The sequence below is a fragment of the Scomber japonicus genome, chromosome 2 (genome assembly GCF_027409825.1).
Source record: "Scomber japonicus isolate fScoJap1 chromosome 2, fScoJap1.pri, whole genome shotgun sequence".
NCBI classification, from domain to species: domain Eukaryota; kingdom Metazoa; phylum Chordata; class Actinopteri; order Scombriformes; family Scombridae; genus Scomber; species Scomber japonicus.
The window spans coordinates 29657320-29677649 of record NC_070579.1 but is presented as its reverse complement, the minus strand read 5'-3'; the positions used below and the strand labels follow the sequence as shown (position 1 = coordinate 29677649).

The 20330-nt window shown below is 39.8% G+C and overlaps 2 protein-coding genes across 2 annotated transcripts in view; both read left to right on the top strand.

The window, feature by feature from the left end:
• gnav1 (guanine nucleotide binding protein (G protein) alpha v1) overlaps positions 1–20330 on the top strand; it is a 28487-nt gene that overhangs the window by 5536 nt on the left and 2621 nt on the right. The window contains exons 3-7 of the mRNA XM_053330210.1: positions 4968–5060; positions 5675–5835; positions 8470–8598; positions 17998–18127; positions 18296–18367. Of these exons, the coding sequence (XP_053186185.1) occupies positions 4968–5060; positions 5675–5835; positions 8470–8598; positions 17998–18127; positions 18296–18367 (585 nt within the window). The remainder of the gene's footprint in view (positions 1–4967; positions 5061–5674; positions 5836–8469; positions 8599–17997; positions 18128–18295; positions 18368–20330) is intronic.
• slc26a11 (solute carrier family 26 member 11) overlaps positions 3726–20330 on the top strand; it is a 37817-nt gene continuing 21212 nt past the window's right edge. Inside the window, exon 1 of the mRNA XM_053330189.1 lies at positions 3726–3737. The gene's annotated coding sequence lies outside the window, so the exon portion shown is untranslated. The remainder of the gene's footprint in view (positions 3738–20330) is intronic.

Sequence of the window (20330 nt, the reverse complement as noted above, 5' to 3'; positions counted from 1 at the left end):
CCTGTCAACACAAAACTAAAGTAAGCCTTGAGTCAGAGCAGGAGGAACTGGGAAACAATTGATAAGGGGGACAAAGGTGAAGGGAGGGAAGGAAGGACGAAGAATGAAATAACTTAGGGCAGACACAACTAGATCACTGACATGAAAGAGGCAGTTGTTCAGTTTGGTCTGAGTCCAGGAGAGTGGACACATTAGCAGCACACCTCCTATAATAAAATTAAATGGAATAAGTCCAAATAGTGCTGCCTTTATGATGCTTATAAAGATGCAAATCTGCTGAGTTTATAAAAAAAGCTGAAACATAATATAACAGTAAAAGAAGTGGAGAAGTATCTATCTTAACTTTGCTGACATAAAGTAACATTAGCCAACATTAGCTACTGGACCAAGCCAGACCAAGTAAGGCTGTAGCACTCAAACCAGTGTTTTGTGTTGCTTATGAATTCATCTTTTCATTTGTAGAAATTTGAAGAATTTCTTCCTTTAATCATCTCTTTAAGCCTTCATAAACAGATTTTTCTGGCTACTTTAGGGCCACGGAAACAGACACAACATTGACACAGCCTCAAGTTATGTTGATTTGTCTCAACTCCTGAGGGAAATTTCTGCTTCTTCAGCTGCTAAATGCTCTACTGTGTTTACCAGCTAGCCGCGAACTGTGCCGTTTGGTGCTGAGCAGGTATCTTATAGTTGGTTTTTAAAGGGTTTTTTTCTGGAAACAGCTGCCTGCCATGCTGCCAAAATGTTATAAGAACACCGAGAGACATTTAAGTTTCAGCCTTAACACTGAGCTAAAACTCGCTATAAACCGTAAAGGCGAGAGCAGCTGCTGATGCTGATTATTTTTCTCTGCAGGTTTATCACTGTGAGCAATGCCTCTCACATTACGTCATTTCATATATTATCATTATAAAAAATGTCAATATATAACTTTTTTTAGCTGGGATTTGTTGTAAGTTCACTTTGTACAAATGACTTTGAACTAAGTCAACGCATACTGTGAACTGACTTAAGGGTGGACAGTGAAATATTCATTGCCTTCAGGGGTACCCACCATTAAGGTGTAAGTATTTTGCCAGGCTGACTTTAGTTAGTGAGTCAACATATGACCTGCCAAGACTGAACTCTGAGATTGATCCTGGTAACATAAGATAAGGCTTTATCTCAAGGTCTCTTGAGAGGTTGATATATTACATTTGAGCAAAGAAATTAATCTCATTGCCTCTTGGTTAAGACACATTCCACATAACAGTGAAGTCTGCAGTTCAATTCAGGCCACTGACTTTTGTCAAAACCCTCTCTCCATCCCTATTTCCTGTCTCTCTGCACTTTTGACTGTCAAATAAAGACAAAAAAACATCTCCCATGAAATGCTATAGTTAGTAAAAGCTCCAATGTCCCTTCAACATGCATTTGTAATGTAAGCAGAGGTATATCATCAGTGTGATGAAGTCTGATTCAATGTGTGCTGTGGACCTGCATTTATCCTTGAAGCCACCAGACATCCAGAGTCCAATCACACAGGTGTTTTCACTTACGTTGCCTGATTAGACGCCCTCTCAGAACTGTGTGGGTTGTACAAACTGAGCTTGATTGGTGTGTTGGGCCTTTAATCTTGGTGAGTGGGACAGCAATAGTTTGTATAAACGGCTTCCTGATAGAACTCAAAGTGTATCTTTTGCTTTACATGTGATATGAAAATGTCCCTCATAGCACCCACTGAGAACCAAATGTGACCACACTGACTGTGTGGTTGAATCTCACCAGGTTCTTCAAAACTAGTTTTAGTTAAAAGTATCCGTGTGGTGTTTTCTTGGAAATAAGCAAAATTACTATTACAACCAGTGTTAACTCACCAAAACACACAGTGTGTGTCCCAGAGGTTTAAAGGAATGCGCTAAACATTTTGGGGAATACCCATATTCATCTTCTTCTACGGAGCCAGGCTAACTTTGAAAAGTTTGTTAGTTTACTTTCCCAATGGGACGATTTAATGCTTTTCTTCATCATACATAACTGTTGGACGGACAAAATAAAACATTTAAAATATCTCTTTTGACTCTGGGATATTATAACATTTCTGTCATTTTTCACTTGATAATGAAAGGAATCATTAGTTGAAGTCCACACAATGGAATAAACAACAGAATTAATACTATTAAGTTGAAGAAGAAAGAAGAAGAAAATGCACATTATTAGTAGAGCAGGTTTGAAACCAGTCAAGTTTTCAGTAGAAGAAACTTAATCCCAATGTATAAAAAGATGTTGATTTTTTAGCAGTGTTACTTTTACTCATACATACCTGAGAGCGTCTCAGATCTCCTCTGTTGTTCACTAAAAAACCTAAGCAGAGCTGTTATAGAGTCATTGTCTAGCTCAAGAGCGCTACAGGATTTGTTCCTGACACAGGCACTCCCTGCAGCCTTTTTAGAAGAAGTTTAGGATTTCTCAAACCTTGAGACTTTACACCCCAATATCATCCGTTGCCTGATTTGATTTTTAATTATATTCATGATCATAAAACATAGAAATTGCACCTTAAAGAATCCATTGTTTATTGTTCTTAAGACTAGAAGAAACTGGAAATATGTGTGTTTGGTGTAGCATGAAATCCTGTATCTGAGGAGATGAGGGTGACACTGAAGGTGACGCAGAGGGAGACTGCCGCACAAAGCAGCTTATTTCTGACACAAATCAATGCAGTGCTGGCAGCTGAGATGCTCCTAAAACAGACTAATTTGTCCATAATGCCGTTGTGTCAGCAGCCCTCAGCGCAGCTTTCCTCGGAAGATAAAGCCCTGTCACCTTACAGACTTATCTTACCTCACACATTTCACTAGGAGAGCAACACAACTCAATCTGGACACTGAAACACACACAGAGACACTTCCCCAACTGTTTTTTAGGAGTCACTCTGCTCTGTTTCTGAGCACTAAAACAGAGTTATGAGTTCAATTTATGAGAGTTACGCTACACTTCCACCCTGAACTCTCGTGAAAGAAACACACACATGCTTTGCCCCACATGCACCATTAAAGGAGCAAGGAGTGTTATTATCACAGTTCCCAAAGTGCAATCATAAGTTTTCTCTTTTTTGTTTTTTAATTCACCCTGTATTATCATCCACATAACAAAAAAAAAACAATACAGGTTTAAATCCTGTTGGTATGGATGCACTTCAGACATCTTAAAGCTGCACTAATCAATATTTTCACATTAACAATGGATCAGATGACTATTTGTGAATTGAAATGTATCGTTCGTTGTGACACATCCAGAGAAAATGATCACTCTGCAGTTCATCGGTGCACTAGGAGCACTTCAGCATCTTTTAGCATATTGTTTTGATTTTAAAGCATAAAACTTTACTGTTTTGGTTCAGCGTTTCTAGTTTAGTGGCTGTTTTGAGTGAAATTGTTCTGCTAAACTCACTGTACGCTGCCTGACCAGCACCAAATGACTGACATATACAGTTAGCAGCTTGCTGGCGAACACAGTCGAGCATTCAGCAGCTATATCAGCAGATATTTCTCTCAGGAGTTGTTGGAGACCAAAACAGAGGACTTGTGACCTGACGCATGGATCCAAGTGAATTAAAATGTTTCTCCAGGCTACTGTTTATATGTATGCTATTTTATATTGTGTATCATATGGTGACCATATGTCAGTGTTTACAGGTTGTTCTGCTGCCCCCAAGTGGCCAAAAACATCAGTTATTGCTGCTTTAAAGACAACAAGTGCAGATCATATTCCACAGGTTTTTAGACTGATTGCATATTGCATCTTCCAGACACCTACTGCTTTCATCTCAGCAAAACTCTATTCAAATCAGTGAATTCAGGAGGCCATAGTTTAATAATCTCTGTCAAATAATCCTGAACATAAGCCAGAAAATCACTATATTTCATTTTTGTACGGATTAAACAAATAAGATATACCATCTTAATAAAAACAATTTATAGTTGATTAAAGGTGGATTTTTTTTAAAAAAAGAAAAAGTTTTACCTCTGACTAAGCCAGTCTACCTGTTTTCGCGTATCCAGTCTTTATGCTGAGTGAAGCCACTCATTTCCTGGCTGTAGCTTATTTACTCTAAAGACATGAGAATGTTATAACTCTTCTCAGCTAACCCTCATCAATAAAATGAATATGTGTGTGTTCCTAAATGTCAAACTAACAAGTTAGGAACTCTTGTCAAAAGATTTAGTTATCCCTTAGCAGACACAGATGATATCCAACACTATTGCAAAGTTTGAGGGTGTCAGTGAATCAAGTTAATACTTGTTCTTTGACCAGACTGCTTATGCCTGGTGGAGATTGTGTGCTTTGTTGTGTGTGTGTTCCTATGTGTATCTGTTCACAGCTAATTTTGCATACTAGATGACCCATCAGCTTAATATGTTTTGTGCACATTTATGACTTTCAGTGACTCACTCCAAGTTTGGCGTTATTGTTCTGTTTATTGTTGCCTTATTAAATGTATACAGTTAGGTGAACCCAGGACAGTCAGTTACAATGCCATTACACTACTATAAACATCTTAAAGAAAACTTAACTATACATAAATACCCGCCTGAAAACGCACCTATTCAGAGTGGCATACTCTGTCTCTCACTAACTATGCAAATTTTCATTCTTGTTTATTTATTGTACTAATGCACTTTATGCACTTTGTAGTCACATTCATATTTATTCTTTATCTTTGCACTAAATGTCACCTGATTTATATTGTTTGATGTACTGTTGTTGTGCCTTGTAAGGTGACCTTGAGTGCTTTGAAAGACGCCTTTAAATAAAATGCATTATTATTATTATTATTATTATTATTATACACGTAGACACATCTGGCAGAGATCGGCACACTATTGTGTGCTCTCTCTTAGTTTTAACATTTTTTTGTCATTTTTGTTTTGTCCTGTTGCCATGGCTACCTGTGTACTCAACCTCCAAACCTTGATTCCTGACAGCCTGCAGTACTGGATAACCTCTTGACCTCCATGAAGTTTGTACTCCACGGTATGGGCGTCCTTCGCATCAACCTGGCTAACAGCAGGAACAAGGTAGTCTGTCTGTGTGTGTCTACATTTGCTGGTCTTACTGTCTGTCTCACAGGTTGATTTATTTTCTTCTTACTGGTCTGCCAGTGAGACGTTTCTCAAAATCTTTCTCTGTCTTCCCTACTTTTCTCATTCTGCTCCTCCTTGGTGTAAGCCTGAGTTTTACATTGCTGGTTTTCCTGCCTTGCACCCAAATCACCACTAGAGAGAGGCATCTCTCCACTGCAGCCACGGCTGCTGCATCTTCACACGCACACACAAAGACACACAGCAAAAGTCTGTTTGCATGAGAGAGCAGAGCGTTAGACAATAGGTGGGTGGTTTGATTCTGAGATTCAATTTGATTTGAACTTTATTGTTAAGTTATCAAAGCTCATACAATGTCCACCCACATCCTGCTGGGGGATGATGACCAAAGTATTTCCTCTATTAAATGTCAACAGGGTGTGTATGTGCATACATATCCAGTCATTTGCACACCCATACTTATTAACACGACTACACAGCAGACACAGACTCAAACTTTCCCGTTGCTGAGACTCACATCCTTTTTTCCATCTGGCCTCCGCTGCTTCCTGATCATCCATCCATATTTCTGTCTCTGTCTCTTCTTGCAGGTTCACGCCCATTCTGTCCTGTCTTGCGGGCGATGTTTTGATGAGGAACAGGTGCTGTTTCCTTTTCTGAGCCATGCCCTGTCCTATCTGTGGGCCGACCAGGGGGTGAGGGCCGCGGTGGCCCGGGGATTCGAGTATGAGCTCAATGACTCAGCGCTGTAGTGAGTACTCCAGCACACACTCATGCTGGGCTGAGGAGATGCAGGGGTCTAATTAGCTGGATTTAACAGCTGATGCTTAGGCATAAGCTCGCTGTCACTGGGAATCACGGTCGCCGAGTGGATAGAAAAAGAGGAGGGAGTCAGACTGTAAACTGCAATAAGTTGTACCACCGCACAGTGATTATATGCACTAATGTAACATCCTTAAAATATATAAATGTGTTTTTTAGTTTTGGATGTGTGCACTTAGGATCAAAGAAATTATTTTAAAATGAGGAACTCAAACTCAGGTGGAAAAAATGTGATTACAGAAAGAGTCTTAAACTGTGAATATTGAAAAAAAGTAAACCAGTGCGGGCACAACAATGAAAGCACAGACGAGTGTGCAAGTGTAGCGGGTATGGCGTGTGTGATGCAGAAATAAGACAGAGCTGGGACCCAACGGGAGGCTGTCTGTTCTCATCCTCTACCCCTGCGAGAGGCCTCGGCTCTGGGGTTATCTACACCGACAGGCCCGCTGGTTCCCACTGAGAACCACAATACATCACCATCACAGTCTGCTCTCCTCAGGGAGACACACACACACACTTTTGTACCTCTTTACTTGTGAGGACCCTTATTGACATAAAGTGGTCTCTAGACTCTTACCTTAACCTTAAAGGGAAATTATAGTTTATTACAACTTTTGTAAAAATTTGTAAATTTTGTAGTTTGGCCAATATTCTTCTCTAAAAAGAGGTCAGACGGATAAAGAAATAAAGAAACACTGATCCTTGATGGTGGTCTGATGACTAAACCCCAGGTCAGTCAAACTTATTTGTTCAGTCAAATGAAATGATTTGACCTACCTGACATCGTGTAATTATAAGTACACACAGTTGTTCTGTGTAATGAGGGATTGACAGATATTTCGCTCAAGTTTGGTCTTTGGTCTTATTGTTGTCCTCTCAGATCTCAGCAGTTACTTTTACAACATCCTCATAATGGATAGAAATGATGACCATAATTAAGACAATAAAATCCAAGTTGTAATAGATTGGAGAACCAAAACACAATCTATCCCTAAACCTACAATTAGGTCTTCACCCTTGCACTATATTTTTAATATTTTAAGCTATGCAAGCAGCATGTCCTTGGGGGTGGCTGTGTCGTTCCCCCCACTGTTTAGACCCAGAATGAAATTTCTCCATAATAGTCAGATGGTTTTCATTGAAATTTGGTACAGATATCCATTATGATCAGAAGATGAATGCTGATCACCTTTATGATCCCTAGACCTTTCCATCAGTTTGACAAAATGTTCACTTACCCTGTGAAATATCTCCACATTTGAAGATATGGATTGGCAAAAACGTTGTATAAAAACTCATGGTGATGATCACAAACTTGTGATGCATCCAGCACCGCCAGTTTCATGGAAATATCAACAGCATAATGTATTGTACCAACTTCTAAATGGAGTGCAGTTATCCACGTTTCCCTCATTTTTAATAGCTCCCGTAATATTTGCTCAAAAATTTCAATTTGTCCAATACTTGCAAAATAACTGCAGAACTAATAACATAATTAGCAAATGTTAGCATGCTAACTTACTAAACTAAGACGGTGAATATCATAAACATCAGCTTAACATCAGCATATTTTTCATGAGCCTTACAGAGCTGTTAGCATAGCTTTAGACTCTTAGAAAAGAATCACACTTGCAATCATCTTGCGGACAGAAATATGACTCCAAATGAATGTTAGTGGTGCTCTTTATCTGCTTGAAGTGTAAAAAGGTCACTGTTTGCTAATGTGCCAACTTTATAATTATATATAATTATGTCAAACAGTGTGATGACACAAAGAACCCCAAATCAATTAATGCAGCTTTAAATTGTAATTTGAAGAACTAACAAATGGCAAAAAATCACTTGCTAACAGTGACTGCTCTCTCAAGTCTGAAAGTCAGATTGGTCCTCACAAAGACAGAAGTACACAAACACACACTCGCATGTTGTCTGCCCTGTGCAGCGTCCGGCAGGCACTACGTTTTTTTTTAAGCAGCAGGACGTGTGATGCTGTCCAAGAAACTGATTCAGGATGACTAGTTGAGAATGTCACACTCAGTACAGCCAGGTGGAGACGTCACTGTGTGTGTGTGTGTGTGTGTGTGTTTGGAAAAAGATCACATCTCACCGAGTGTGTGCACATGCACGATACAGTTGATTACACTAGCTCTGTTATTAGCTAATCTGTGTTTGAAAGCTTAGCCTCAGTGTGTTATTGTGGTAAACCATGGTGTGAATATTCATCGTGATGTGCCGCTGTGTCCCCCTGGGGCTCCAGCCTTATCACTGCACACCCTACCCGCCACCTGGCAGTTGACACGGTCATGACACACACACACACACACACACACCCACATACACACACACATACTCTCGCTCACAGTACGAGACTACACAACTGCAACTGATACCTAATTTTCTCTTTTGATCTCAAGTTTGTCTGCAGGTTGTTAAATTTCCCTTCCTCTCTTTTTCTTGTTCCACCCATTTCTCCTCTCTCTTTCAACTTCTGGCCTTTTTGCACCCATCTTCCACTCTTTCTGTCTGTGCCTGTGTCCTCCTCGTCCTCATTCTTGTTTCGTAGTTTCTTCGAGAACATGAGCCGCATCACGTCACCAGACTACGTGCCCACGGAGACAGATGTTCTGCGAGTACGACTGAGGACAACAGGCGTGATAGAGACCCAGTTCAAAGTCAACCACCTCATTTTCAGGTTAGACTCCTTTCGCTCTCATTGAGATGAACTGCTGCAGAATAAGAGTGCTTATGAACGCTGGCTGATGCAGAGCTGCTGCCGTCAGGTCTGCACTTGATGCAGATTTCTCCCAGATTACTTCACTGTGTCAGCCGTGACAGTGTTATCTTCATTTACAGCCATGTGATAGGTCTGAGATGCGAGATGGAGATGGGAGGCTTCTTTCAATATGTCAATATGGCACCTTTCAGTTCATCTACTGACCACACACACAAACGCGCGCGCACACACACACACACGCAAGTGTCAGTCTTATCAGCGGAGGAGCAGAGGGCAGCTATCCGAGCTCATGGGACTGATGTGAGATGACCATATTCATCTCTGATCAATGAGCCGGTCTCACATATTACCAACACTTTATCATCCTCCAATGGCTAAACTCATTTCCTGAAGCCATTGATGGTCATGACAGAGTGATAGATATTAATGAACTTGATTTCTCATCAGCCTCATTGATGCAGAACAGAGCTTTCACACTAACATCAAAGGATAATGATGTTCAAATAAATTTAGAAAGTTGACACTCTGCAGTTAAATCATTTGAAATGGTAAAAAAAACTGAATCAGGTAAATGCAAATGATGCAGGATTTTCCTAAAACAAAATTTCTTATTATTTTGCTGTGTTTGAGATGTTTCTGGGTGTCAGCCTTTGGACAGTGAGTGTGCAGCCCCCTGCCAAAAAACAGCTTGCAGCGTGTGCGGCCAGGACTCCGTCTCTCTCCTCAGCTCGCCGTCTGTTTGACCGAGGGTGGTGTTTCTGAAGGTCCACAACATGATGACATGATTAAGACTCTTGAGCAGTGATTTCTTATCGAGTTTCGAGTGAACACTGAACATTTGTGGTCTGTAGAATAAGAAAACCAAGAGGCCAGGTGAGGGTGTTGGCTCGTGCATGAAGCAGCATGAAGTACCGCGAGTGATTTTCCACAGTTTGGTTTTATTGGAAAGGTAATGGCCTGTGAAAGGGTTAACAGGTTACATTCAATAATATACACTGACTGTCTCTGTGTGTGTGTGTGTGTGTGTGTCTCTACAGTGTATCTATTACATCAAGAAAATCAGATTACTTTTTTTACTAATGTCTACCTTAGGAGCACCTCCTTTCTCTCCCAAACACAATATCAACCTGTCCTTCATCCCTGCTCCACATTGCACCTCACATGGAATTGTAATAATAAAAACCCACACAGCTTTTCATAAGATCTCTGTTTACCATATAAACATTGTAAAGAGTGCCAGATTGTCAGCAGGTGACTTGAGCCTGGGGCATTTCTGTCACATCTAAATGCTTCCTCTACGTCTCTGGATGCTGTTGACTTGTGTGTGTTATTGTGTTAAACGTCATGCACCACATTTGACTAGCGTATTTAATATCTCACATGAGGAATAGTTTCACCAGCAAAGAAGCACTTTGATCATAACCAAATCATTATCGTGTGCTGATAAATGTTTTCCTCGCAGCCTCACTGTTTGCGTCACAGTTGTGTCACTCAGAAGACAGTTGTCGTATGTGTGCTTTTTAAAGTTTGTTTGTGCGTGTTTTCTTTTCTGTGAAACGCTGGGATGATGGCAATGTTGTCGGATCTGAGGAGCGGGAGCAGAGTCCCAGGTGGTGCTGCAGGACGGAGCCCAGCCTCCTCCGTCTCTTATCTGCCTGAGTTCTTGAGGAGATGAATAATTGGGTTTAGTTAACACAGCACTGAGTGTGTGTGTGTGTGTGTGTGTGTGTGTGTGTGTGTGTGTGTGTGTGTGTGTGTGTGTGTGTGTGTGTGTGTGTGTGTGTGTGTGTGTGTGTGTGTGTGTGTGTGTGTGTGTGTGTGTGTGTGTGTGTGTGTGTGTGTGTGTGTGTGTGTGTGTGTGTGTGTGTGTGTGTGTGTGTGTGTGTTTTACTTGGAGAGATTGAGCCCTTGGGGTTAATGAGGAGCTTTGCATAAGTTGATTTTAATTATTTCAAAGTTCTCAACAAAAAGGATCTTAAAGGGATTTGGAGAAGTTTGTGTGTTTGTCAGAAGGATGGAGAAAATAAAGACATGCATGCAGCGTGAGTTTTTCCTTTTCAGATACACACACAGAGTCTGTAGTTTTACTGAGCCACTAAATTAACAAGTTGTATTTTTCAACACTAGAATAATAACAGCTCATTCAGCAGATGTTTCAGAAAGCAGCAGAGACTGCAGAGTAAATATGGAAAGAGAGTTTAATTTGGTGAATATTGAGGCTGCACTTGTAGCTAACACGCTGTCAAACTGTCTCCCTCACTTCAATGACTGTCTCTCTCTAGTAGGATGATGCAGAAGGTTTTCTCATCTGTGCCAACATCTGTGCCCTGCACTCCTCTTTTTATTATTTAAGACTTGTTTTATGTCTCACTGTGAGGTTTTAGGACTGTGACAGATTTAAAATTAGATGCAATTTTTTCTTTATTGTAAAATGATTCTCAATCTTTCTGTAATGTGTGTTTGCTCTGCTGAATCTATACGTTTCAAGCTGTAAGTGTTCTATGATGCACACCATATATATTCTTCCCATGCTCCATACTTTTGAAACATGCTACAAAATACAAAGCCTTGTTTCAAGTTTGTAATGCTCTATTCTATAGTTGTGTAATTTTCCAAATGTCTAAAATATTTCTTTAAAATAATTGCAATTTAGTGTTAATTATAGGCAAACTAAAGACAGAGTTGAGTTGGAAATTCATGAATTCATATGAAGAACTTGTGTAACTTAGGCATTGATTTAGTCTGTGCACAGCAGGTCAGGTAAAGACACAAAAATGTGAAATGTTTGTAAGACAGGCAAATAATTCAACATGAGCAGAGGATAAAGTTTCCAGTTAAAAAGTTGTATTTACATTAGTTTGAATTAGTTTTTTGTAGGAAACTTCCTGGAAGAACTTTATTGGGTTTAGTTTTGAGTTTCATAAATGATGCATTGTCTTTCTTTGTTACTTACCAAAGCCACCATGTGCTTACCAAACAAAAGGAAGAACCGCCCAACTACTTCCTGTATTTATACATTGGTGATGTCAGTGGGTTGGACTAAGCATGGGGGATTTATTTTACTCAGTTAAAAGGGCTGATTTCATGGGATTGATTTATTGTTTTGGCTTATGGAAATGTTGGGAATGGTGGCTGGTTAACAGTGTTGACTGATACAAGTAGCATTGTTGAGTGCCAATTGGTAAGAGGGGGAGAACACCCCTGTAGGAATGGTTCTGCCTAACTGAGTGGAGGTTCTATTTAAGGGGAGAGATGTAGGTTTAGAGGAGGTCAGAGGATGAAGGTGTAGCTGTGTGCACTTGTGCATGCCTTAGTTGAGTATCTTGAGTTAAGCCAGTTCATTTTGAGTGGTTGTATTTTCATTTTTGGACAGAATAAATCAGTTTTTACTCATTCAAATGACAGTCTGCCTGCCTACCACCTTCCTTGTCACTTAAGGTACTCTACATCACAACATATGATTCTTAAATTTCTTACTTAAATCCCCTTCTAAAATATTTTTGATATTTACATGAAACTGAATGTCAGCTGATCATTATCAGATTTTAAAACACTCAAATATCTGTCGCTATCGACTTAAAAAATTCAGTGTCAGTTGACTGTAGTGCTACAGCCATCAACATGTCAGAAAGCATAAAAGAGACACCGGACAGTGATGAGTTAATCATCTTGTCTCCCGCCTCTGCTCGATCAATCATACTGATTAATTTGCATTCCCGGCAATCACATTACAAGACGCCCTATTCCTAATCAAATCCTAACCCAAAACTACTGTGAGGGGTCTGTCATGTAGAAGCAAACACAGAGTAAAATATTAACAACTCTCCCAAAGTTTCACATCAAACTTCATTTCCTTCAGTGTTTCAGAGAGATTCTGAATAATAAATGTGACCAAATGTTCAAGATTTGAATAATTCACCTTAAACATCTTCTACTGGCAAAGGAAATGATCCCACACAGTACGATGGTGTGATATCAGTCTTGAGTTTTGTCTCCCTCGATCCTGCTCCACAGAAAGCAAACTCAACTCTCTCGCACATGTATAGCCTAATTCAGACATTGTGGGTTTGAACTTTTGGGGCTTTTTTTAAGTGGAATTCTCTTTTTTTTGCCAAGAATTAGATAAGGACATTCATATCACTCTCATGTCTGTATAGTTCATTTGGAGCTAGAGACGTGAGGCAAGTAGATTAGCCTTACTGAAAACTTAAAAGTAACAACCTCTAAAACCACAAATTGTCATTTTTAGACTTTTTGTGTATACGTGTTAATAAGAGAGCTTTAGAGGTCATTTTGAAGTTTGGGCAGAGGCAGACTAGCTGTTCTCTCCTTTCTCCAGTCAGACATGAGAATGGTATCGATTTTCTCACATAACTTTGATCGAAAAAGTCTAAGTGTATTACAGCAATCAAACCTCTAAGCAGCGTCTCTCTTTCTGCATTTCTCTTCTATTATGTAGCCCATCATTGCCATTACATATGTTTATTGTTTATTCTCTGTATGAAAGATTATTTCTCAGTTTTTATAAATGTGAGGAGGAAACATTAGTAAGGAATCCTTTTACTTTACTTTCTACAAGTGACATCCAAACAAAAATTTAATTTTTTGTTTCTTAGTTATGCCTTATAAAAATATTCTTTTTTTAAATTTTACTGTATGAATTATATGAACAAAAGCACTTTTTACCATACAGACACAAAAATCTCTCACCCGGAGTAATCGATACCTAAACAGCTCTTCAGGTCTCATTATCTAACGCTTAATCAACAGTACAACAGATGACAGCCTTTCATCCAACTGTCATGTCTCCAGTGTTTGCGTGTGCATGCGTGTGCATGTGTGTGCATGTGTGTGCATGTGTGTGCATGTGTGTGCGTGAAAGATAGAAGTCTCACAACTTTTACACTCAGACACAGACTAGTTTGCATACAGACATCCACTTTGTCCTTTGACCCCTCAGTATAATAAGGATCTGGATATTTTTTCCCCCTGAGTCATTAACATCAACTGCTCTGATAATTACAATTACAACTCTGCAGATGAGGGTGAACATTACAGGGCGAGAACAGCAGGTGTGGAGAGCACAGAGCAGGAGAGGATAATGAAGAGGTGTGAAATGTAAAGAAAAGTGTTGCTTTATATAGACAAGGTCGAGGTGTGGAGCATGTTGGCTCTCTGTTCACTTAGTTTTGTCAGTTTTGATTTGAAGTTTATTGAAATAGGCAGTTAATACACAGAAGACACATCCGATCTCTCTTTAAACACAAAGCACAAAACAGAAAAGACCTGCATTAGCCTCAGCTTTTCATCAGTTTGGCAGAACACTAATTATTGTTTTGCAGATTTTGACAATCAAAGTCCTACATGCCAAACTTTTAGTTTTGCATCATGATGTGTTTGCCAGAAACCAACCCAATTGAATGCCAATTCAAAATGTTAACAGCAATTAATACTGAATCAACCAGTTAATTAAACTTTATTTATATAGTGCCCAATCACAAAAGTCATCTTAAGGCACTTTACACATAGAGCAGGACTAGACTCTATTCTTTAGTTTAAAGAGACCCAACATTCCCACATTAGCAAGCACTTGGCGACAGTGGCAAGAAACACTCCCTTTTAACAGGAAGAAACCTCAGAACCAGACTCAGAGTGGGCGGCCATCTGCCTCGACCCCATACTGACAGTATGTACAAGATCAATTCACATGATTAATGCCTAATGTATTTTCAAAAGTTACTTCATGACTGTAAATGTGTAAAGTTAACAGAAACACTTACTGTGTGTAACTAAAACTAAACAATATTAAATCTCTCCTCTTTCCTCTCAGTGCTCCAATCACACCTGAGCAACAGGTCAGTTAAGAAAATCTTCTTCTGGCACAGTGAAGCACATCTTTTCTGGAGTTTGTAAAAGTCTTCGTAAATGCCGAAAGAGGATAGTTAAAGGAAGATGGTTAAAAGATGCGCATAGTGACTGTTTTCAAATGCTAAATAAACCAAAGTGTCACTGCTGACTCTTCCACTTTAGATCTGTACATGTAAGAACAACAGTCACTGGTGTTAAATTCAAAGCTGAAGTGCAAGCCATTTTGTGAGTTTTATGGAGTCTGAAATCATCATATTTGTCACTTGAGTTTGACTTAAGTCCAAGTCATGTGACTCCAGTGCACACTTCTGCCTTCCTTTGTCTGAGATGAAAGTAGCTTGTGCTGTTAATTCACTGTATTTATTGTTCTGTATCAGTTTTTTGGCTCAGACATGGTTGCACACGTGTTTATGGACGCAGGACGTAACTGAATATGTGACCAAAAACTGACTCTCTGAAGTCAGGACTGTAGTCAGTGTGTGTCTGTGTATGTGTGTGTGTGTGTGTGTGTGTGTGTGTGTGTGTGTGTGTGTGTGTGCACCTACACTGTTATTTGTCAAAGTATGTGTTAGGGTGCACATGTGCCAGTGAGTAGGTTTGTGTAATGAAGCATCAGCTTCACTTCACATGTCAGATGCCGGGCTTCAATTTCCACGGAAAATTTCCATCAGAAATCTGATCTCATCTTTACGTCGTGTCGCCTTCGCTGTTTGTTTCCCTCTCAGTGCGTCTGTGTTTCCACGTGTTCATTTCCCCTCTCAATGAAGAGCTGCATTAACTCGATGGATGCTCAGATGGAAGGTGGAAGATGGCACACCTGGCTCTGAAAATGGGTGAAGTGGGACGAACTGATCTGTGTCTCTCTGTGTATCTCTTATTCCTGTTGTGTTTTTCTCTCTGGTCCTCTTGGAGAAGGTTGACCTTTACGCTCTTCGTGCTGCCGTGTTGTGATTGTCTCGGGGAAAATGTTGTGATTGTCTTGGGGAAAATTGAAAAGGAGAGGGGGGGATCCACTCTGCAGAAACGTGTTTGACTCGCTCCTCTTTTTGTGTGTAAATATCATACTTGAGGAATATCTGACCATAAATGTATCTGACCTTATCCAAAACCAATACCAATCTTTCATTGATTACAGTAGGCTGCACCATCAGTATGGAAGGTCATGAACACACTGAAAGCACAGCCTTACTTTTCTGCTGGAAATTGGATCCTGCTAAAGGACATGTCAGTCATGATGAGATGTCATCCGTCACACATGTCACACACACAAATGTATATAATATGTATATAAATGGAGTAGACAAAATATTAGGAACACCATTCATTATAATGCACACCAGTACGCTGCCACCACCCACTACAAACTCAATAATAAACATAAAGTAGAATTATCACAACAAAAACTAAACCGTGTATAAGCTTTGTAAAAGTACAATTTATAGCAGAGCTGTTGTATAAGATTTTATTACATTGCACAGGTGTACTTGATGAAGTGGCTGGTAATTATATATTATATATACACGTGTGTGTGTGGGAGAGAGAGAGAGAGAGAGAGAGAGAGAGAGAAATTATATCCCATTATGACTGACGTGTCCTTTATCATAATCCAATTAGCAGAAAAGTTGTATCTTTACTGTCGGGATGATAAATAAATAGCTGTATTGCCTCAGGAGATTGGTTTAGTGTACTACAGCATACAATATGGCTTCATTTCTCCTGTTGTTGCTTCTCTATGAGAGCTGAAACTCAGAAAAGAGCATATTGTCAAAATGATTTGTTTCAAGACATGACTGAACAGTAGCTTCTCTGTGGTGTGAGAGTCGCTGTGTGTGTTTGGTGTTTACTCTCTTGAAGGTGCCTGATTGAAGTGAGTTGGCCTGATAAATCAGAAGCACCTGGGTCCAGTATTTCAGCGTGAATCTCTTTTATTCATCTACACATGCGCAGCTTCTGTTGTAACTTGCCTTTCATTTTCTTCTCCCTAGTTGTTTTTTATTTGTTTGCCTCCCACTGGGTTACAACAATTGGACCTTTTTCACAGCAAGTCTGAATCTGGCATACCTAAATGGAATGCAGCCATCATGATTGTTATTCGTTACAACTGGGTCTTTTTAATACTTTAACATGTCAAAATATTGGGACAAAGGCAGATGGGATTGTCTCCTTTTTATTCTTAGTTGAGTTCATGGACTGATAAAACTGTTAGAGAACCTACCAACATGTGTTTTGTCCTTATTTGACCTCTTCACAGGTTGAGGTTGTGCTGGAAACTTTGCGAGGTATTGTAAGGTTAAGAATAATAAAGGTGTAAATTGTGTAACAAAGCAAATAAGAGTAAATAATAAGATTGAAGTCGCAGTCTGTACATTAAAACACAGTCTTAAAGAGCTCTAATCACTGAAATGATACCTGTGTGGGTGGGCCGAGGCTGTGAAGGAATAAAATTCAAATTAAGTTTGTTGCCTTGCCCCTTTTTACTACAGTGGTTATTTGCTACACCTAAAAGCTCCCGATAGGCCTACTTCCAATATAATGGAAGTGAGATTCATTATAAAGTTGAATACAGCCCACCAGTGATGGTAAAGTATGGCTCATATTCACACTTCAAATAAACCAAAACCAAACAGGAGCATAAATAGGCACTGGCACATGCACATTAAAAAATATTTCTGCACCTCTCTCAAAAAGCAGTAACACAACTGAACCTGATTACATGAATCCTGTTGTACAAATCTTTTATCAGATGCCTCAAAACAGCATCTTTCAGCTCACTGTTATTTTCTACAACTTTACAGCTTTGGATTACTGTCACTGTCATTTGTAGCAGCAGCAGCAGGGAGTCACCACCCCCCCCCCCCAAAAAAAAATAAAATAAAGCCCACTCACTGTACCTGCTCTGCACAAAACAGCAGACAGACAAAATGAGTACCTGGCTTGTGAACATAGTGGAGGATATAGCAGTTTAATTTGCTCTACTGAATATAGTGTTGTAACTTTGATCTTTTTTGTTTGAGAAGTTCGGAAGCAACTCAAATGTCAAGTTACTTCCGCCTCATTGTATAATCCCAGACTGACTCCGTGATGTTGAGATCAGGGGTCTGTGGGGCCCCAGACAATCTGTTGTAGGACTCCTTGTTCTTCTTGTCAGTGAAGACGTTTCTTTATGACTCTAGCTGTATGTTTTTATGTATATAATAGTGTGTGAGTGTGTGTGTGTGTGTATTATGGTCCTATCTACCTCTTGGCTTTCTTTCTTTAGTGCTGCTGTAATGCTGAATTTCCCTCAATAAAGTTGGATTTTACCTTTATGTAGTCAGTGCTGTGTTTACGACTTGTTCTACTGCCCCCAGTTGCCAAAAAATCAGTTGAGACAGCTTCAAGTAACAAATGTTGTTATTAAGTATATACTGTACATAGATGGAGAACTGATATTAAATGTTTTCATTATTTATATTTTTGTTCATTTTCCTCTCCTTCCCCTGTGTGTAGGATGTACGACGTTGGAGGCCAGCGCACTGAGCGGAGGAAGTGGATTGGATGTTTCGAGGACGTCAGGGCAGTGCTTTTCGTGGTGTCGCTAAGCGGTTACGATATGACCTTGGTGGAAGACCCCGCCATGGTACACTCAATCACTCCCTCACAGTTTTCATCCTCTCCACTCATAATAACTCGAGACATAATAACCTAACCCTTCTCATTAAAATCTCACCCAATCAGTGTACGGCTGACCCTCGTAGACCATGTTTTTAAAAAATGACTGAATGGTGTTAATGTCTTCTCTCTGCAGAATCGTCTGCAGGAGAGCTTGAAGCTGTTCTCCTCCATCTGCAACAACGTCTTCTTCCGCAGCACATCCATGGTGAGCCATTACAAAGTCACAATAACTTTTAGTATAAAACTGAGAAGGCACTAAAGTCCACAGAGCACCATCAAAGGAAGAGATATATTCATGGATATACCATTTCATGAGGTGGACTGTTAATGGAGGAATCACAAATATGTTGTTAAAGTACAAACTTCTGTCAAACTCAACCAAAGCGATGAGAGTTCACATCTCTTTTGGCTCCTTAACCTTTGTGTCGTCCTCCCGGGTCAAATTGACCCTGTCTGTTTTGACTTTCCTTCCTTCCTTCCTTCCTTCCTTCCTTCCTTCCTTCCTTCCTTCCTCCATCCCCCTCCCTCCCTCCCTCCCTCCTTCCTTCCTTCTTTCATTCTTTCATTCCTTCTTTCCTTTCCTCCCTTCCTTCATTCCTCTTTTCCTTCTTCTTCCATCCTTCCTTCCTCCCTTCCTTCTTTCCTCTGTCCTTCTTTCCTTCCTTCCTTCCTTCCTCTTTTCCTTTCTCCTTCCCTCCCTCATTCCTTTTTCCTCCCTCCCTCCTCCCTTCCTTCCTACCTTCCTTCCCTCCTTTCCTTCTTTCTTTCTTCCTCCCTTCCTTCCTTCCTTCCTTCCTTCCTTCCTTCCTTCCTTCCTTCCTTCCTTCCTTCTGTCCTTCCTTCCTTCCTTCCTTCCTTCCTTCCACCCTTCCTTCCTTCCTTCCTTCCTTCCTCCCTTCCTTCCTTCCTTCCTTCCTTCCTTCCTTCCTTCCATCTTTCCTTCCTTCCTTGACTCGAGGACAAGAGGAGGGTTTAACAAAGATATATGTACTTGCCATGGGTTCCTTTTTTTATGAAGTAATTCTATAACCTTATAATCAGACTAAAGTTTAATTTTGTGTCATTCATTCATTTAATGAGAACATCATCATCAGTTAACATGTAAGCTGTGGTAGCAGTCACCAGGCAGGAGGAGTTTTTTAACGTTCAAATACATTTCAGAGATTTAAGACTTTAAGGGATGTTTTTTTCTATACAGTATGACAATTTACAATAACTTCTACAACTGACAGTCAAATTGCCACTGCCATTTTCCTTGGATGTAGCTAAGCAGAAATATTACAAATTTTAATCTTGTCTACAAAGCTCTCACTGGTTGACTCTTGCTCCAATCAGCAGAAATAGCTTCCAAACAGGACAGCAGCAGCATGCTTGAATTGCTGAATAAAAGCAAGAAATCAGAGTGGCAATTTAGAGGCCTGGAACCAGATCATTTTTATTACAAACACGTTTCTTAAAAGAGAAAAAAACAAAGCTAATTTTGCATAAATCCACTGATTCATTTTAACTATCTAGACTTCAGACCTCAGATTTTTCTCTTTTTGTTGTGATTCATGTTGGGAACCACTTCTTAGAGAGTCACTAAATCATTTTTGGGGGTGCAACATAATTCATGTGAGAGAAAAAAAAGTCTTAGAGATGAATTATTTGAAATGGAAAAGATCTGTTTTAATTATTCCTGATTTAAAAAGTTACTCACAGGAGAGTAGTTAAAGAATTTGGGAACCACTGCTGTTGTCCTTTCAAACTATTGTTGCTGAACACTGAAGGACATTCAGTCATGTTCACTCAACAGCTGGTGGACAGAGCAAATGGAGGAAACATGATCAAAATCTCTTTGTAGCTCCACATTTGTTCTCTATGACCCCGTGAAACAAGAATAACTTGATAAATGCTGTTTCCACACACACACACACACACACACACACACACACACACACACACATACACACACACACACACAGAGCTTGGCCTCGGCCCCTTGTCTCTGCGTCGTCTGTCACTCGTAATTAAACAGTAAGTTGTAATTAGGATGAGCTTTGGCGAGGTGACATTTTCCCCTCTCTATGTTTTTCCATTCCCGTTTCCGGTCAATGATCACATTAAAACAAGCGTGTAACGAGCTTGTTCAATTTATTCCACTAAACGCACGTTTAAAGCTCACCTTT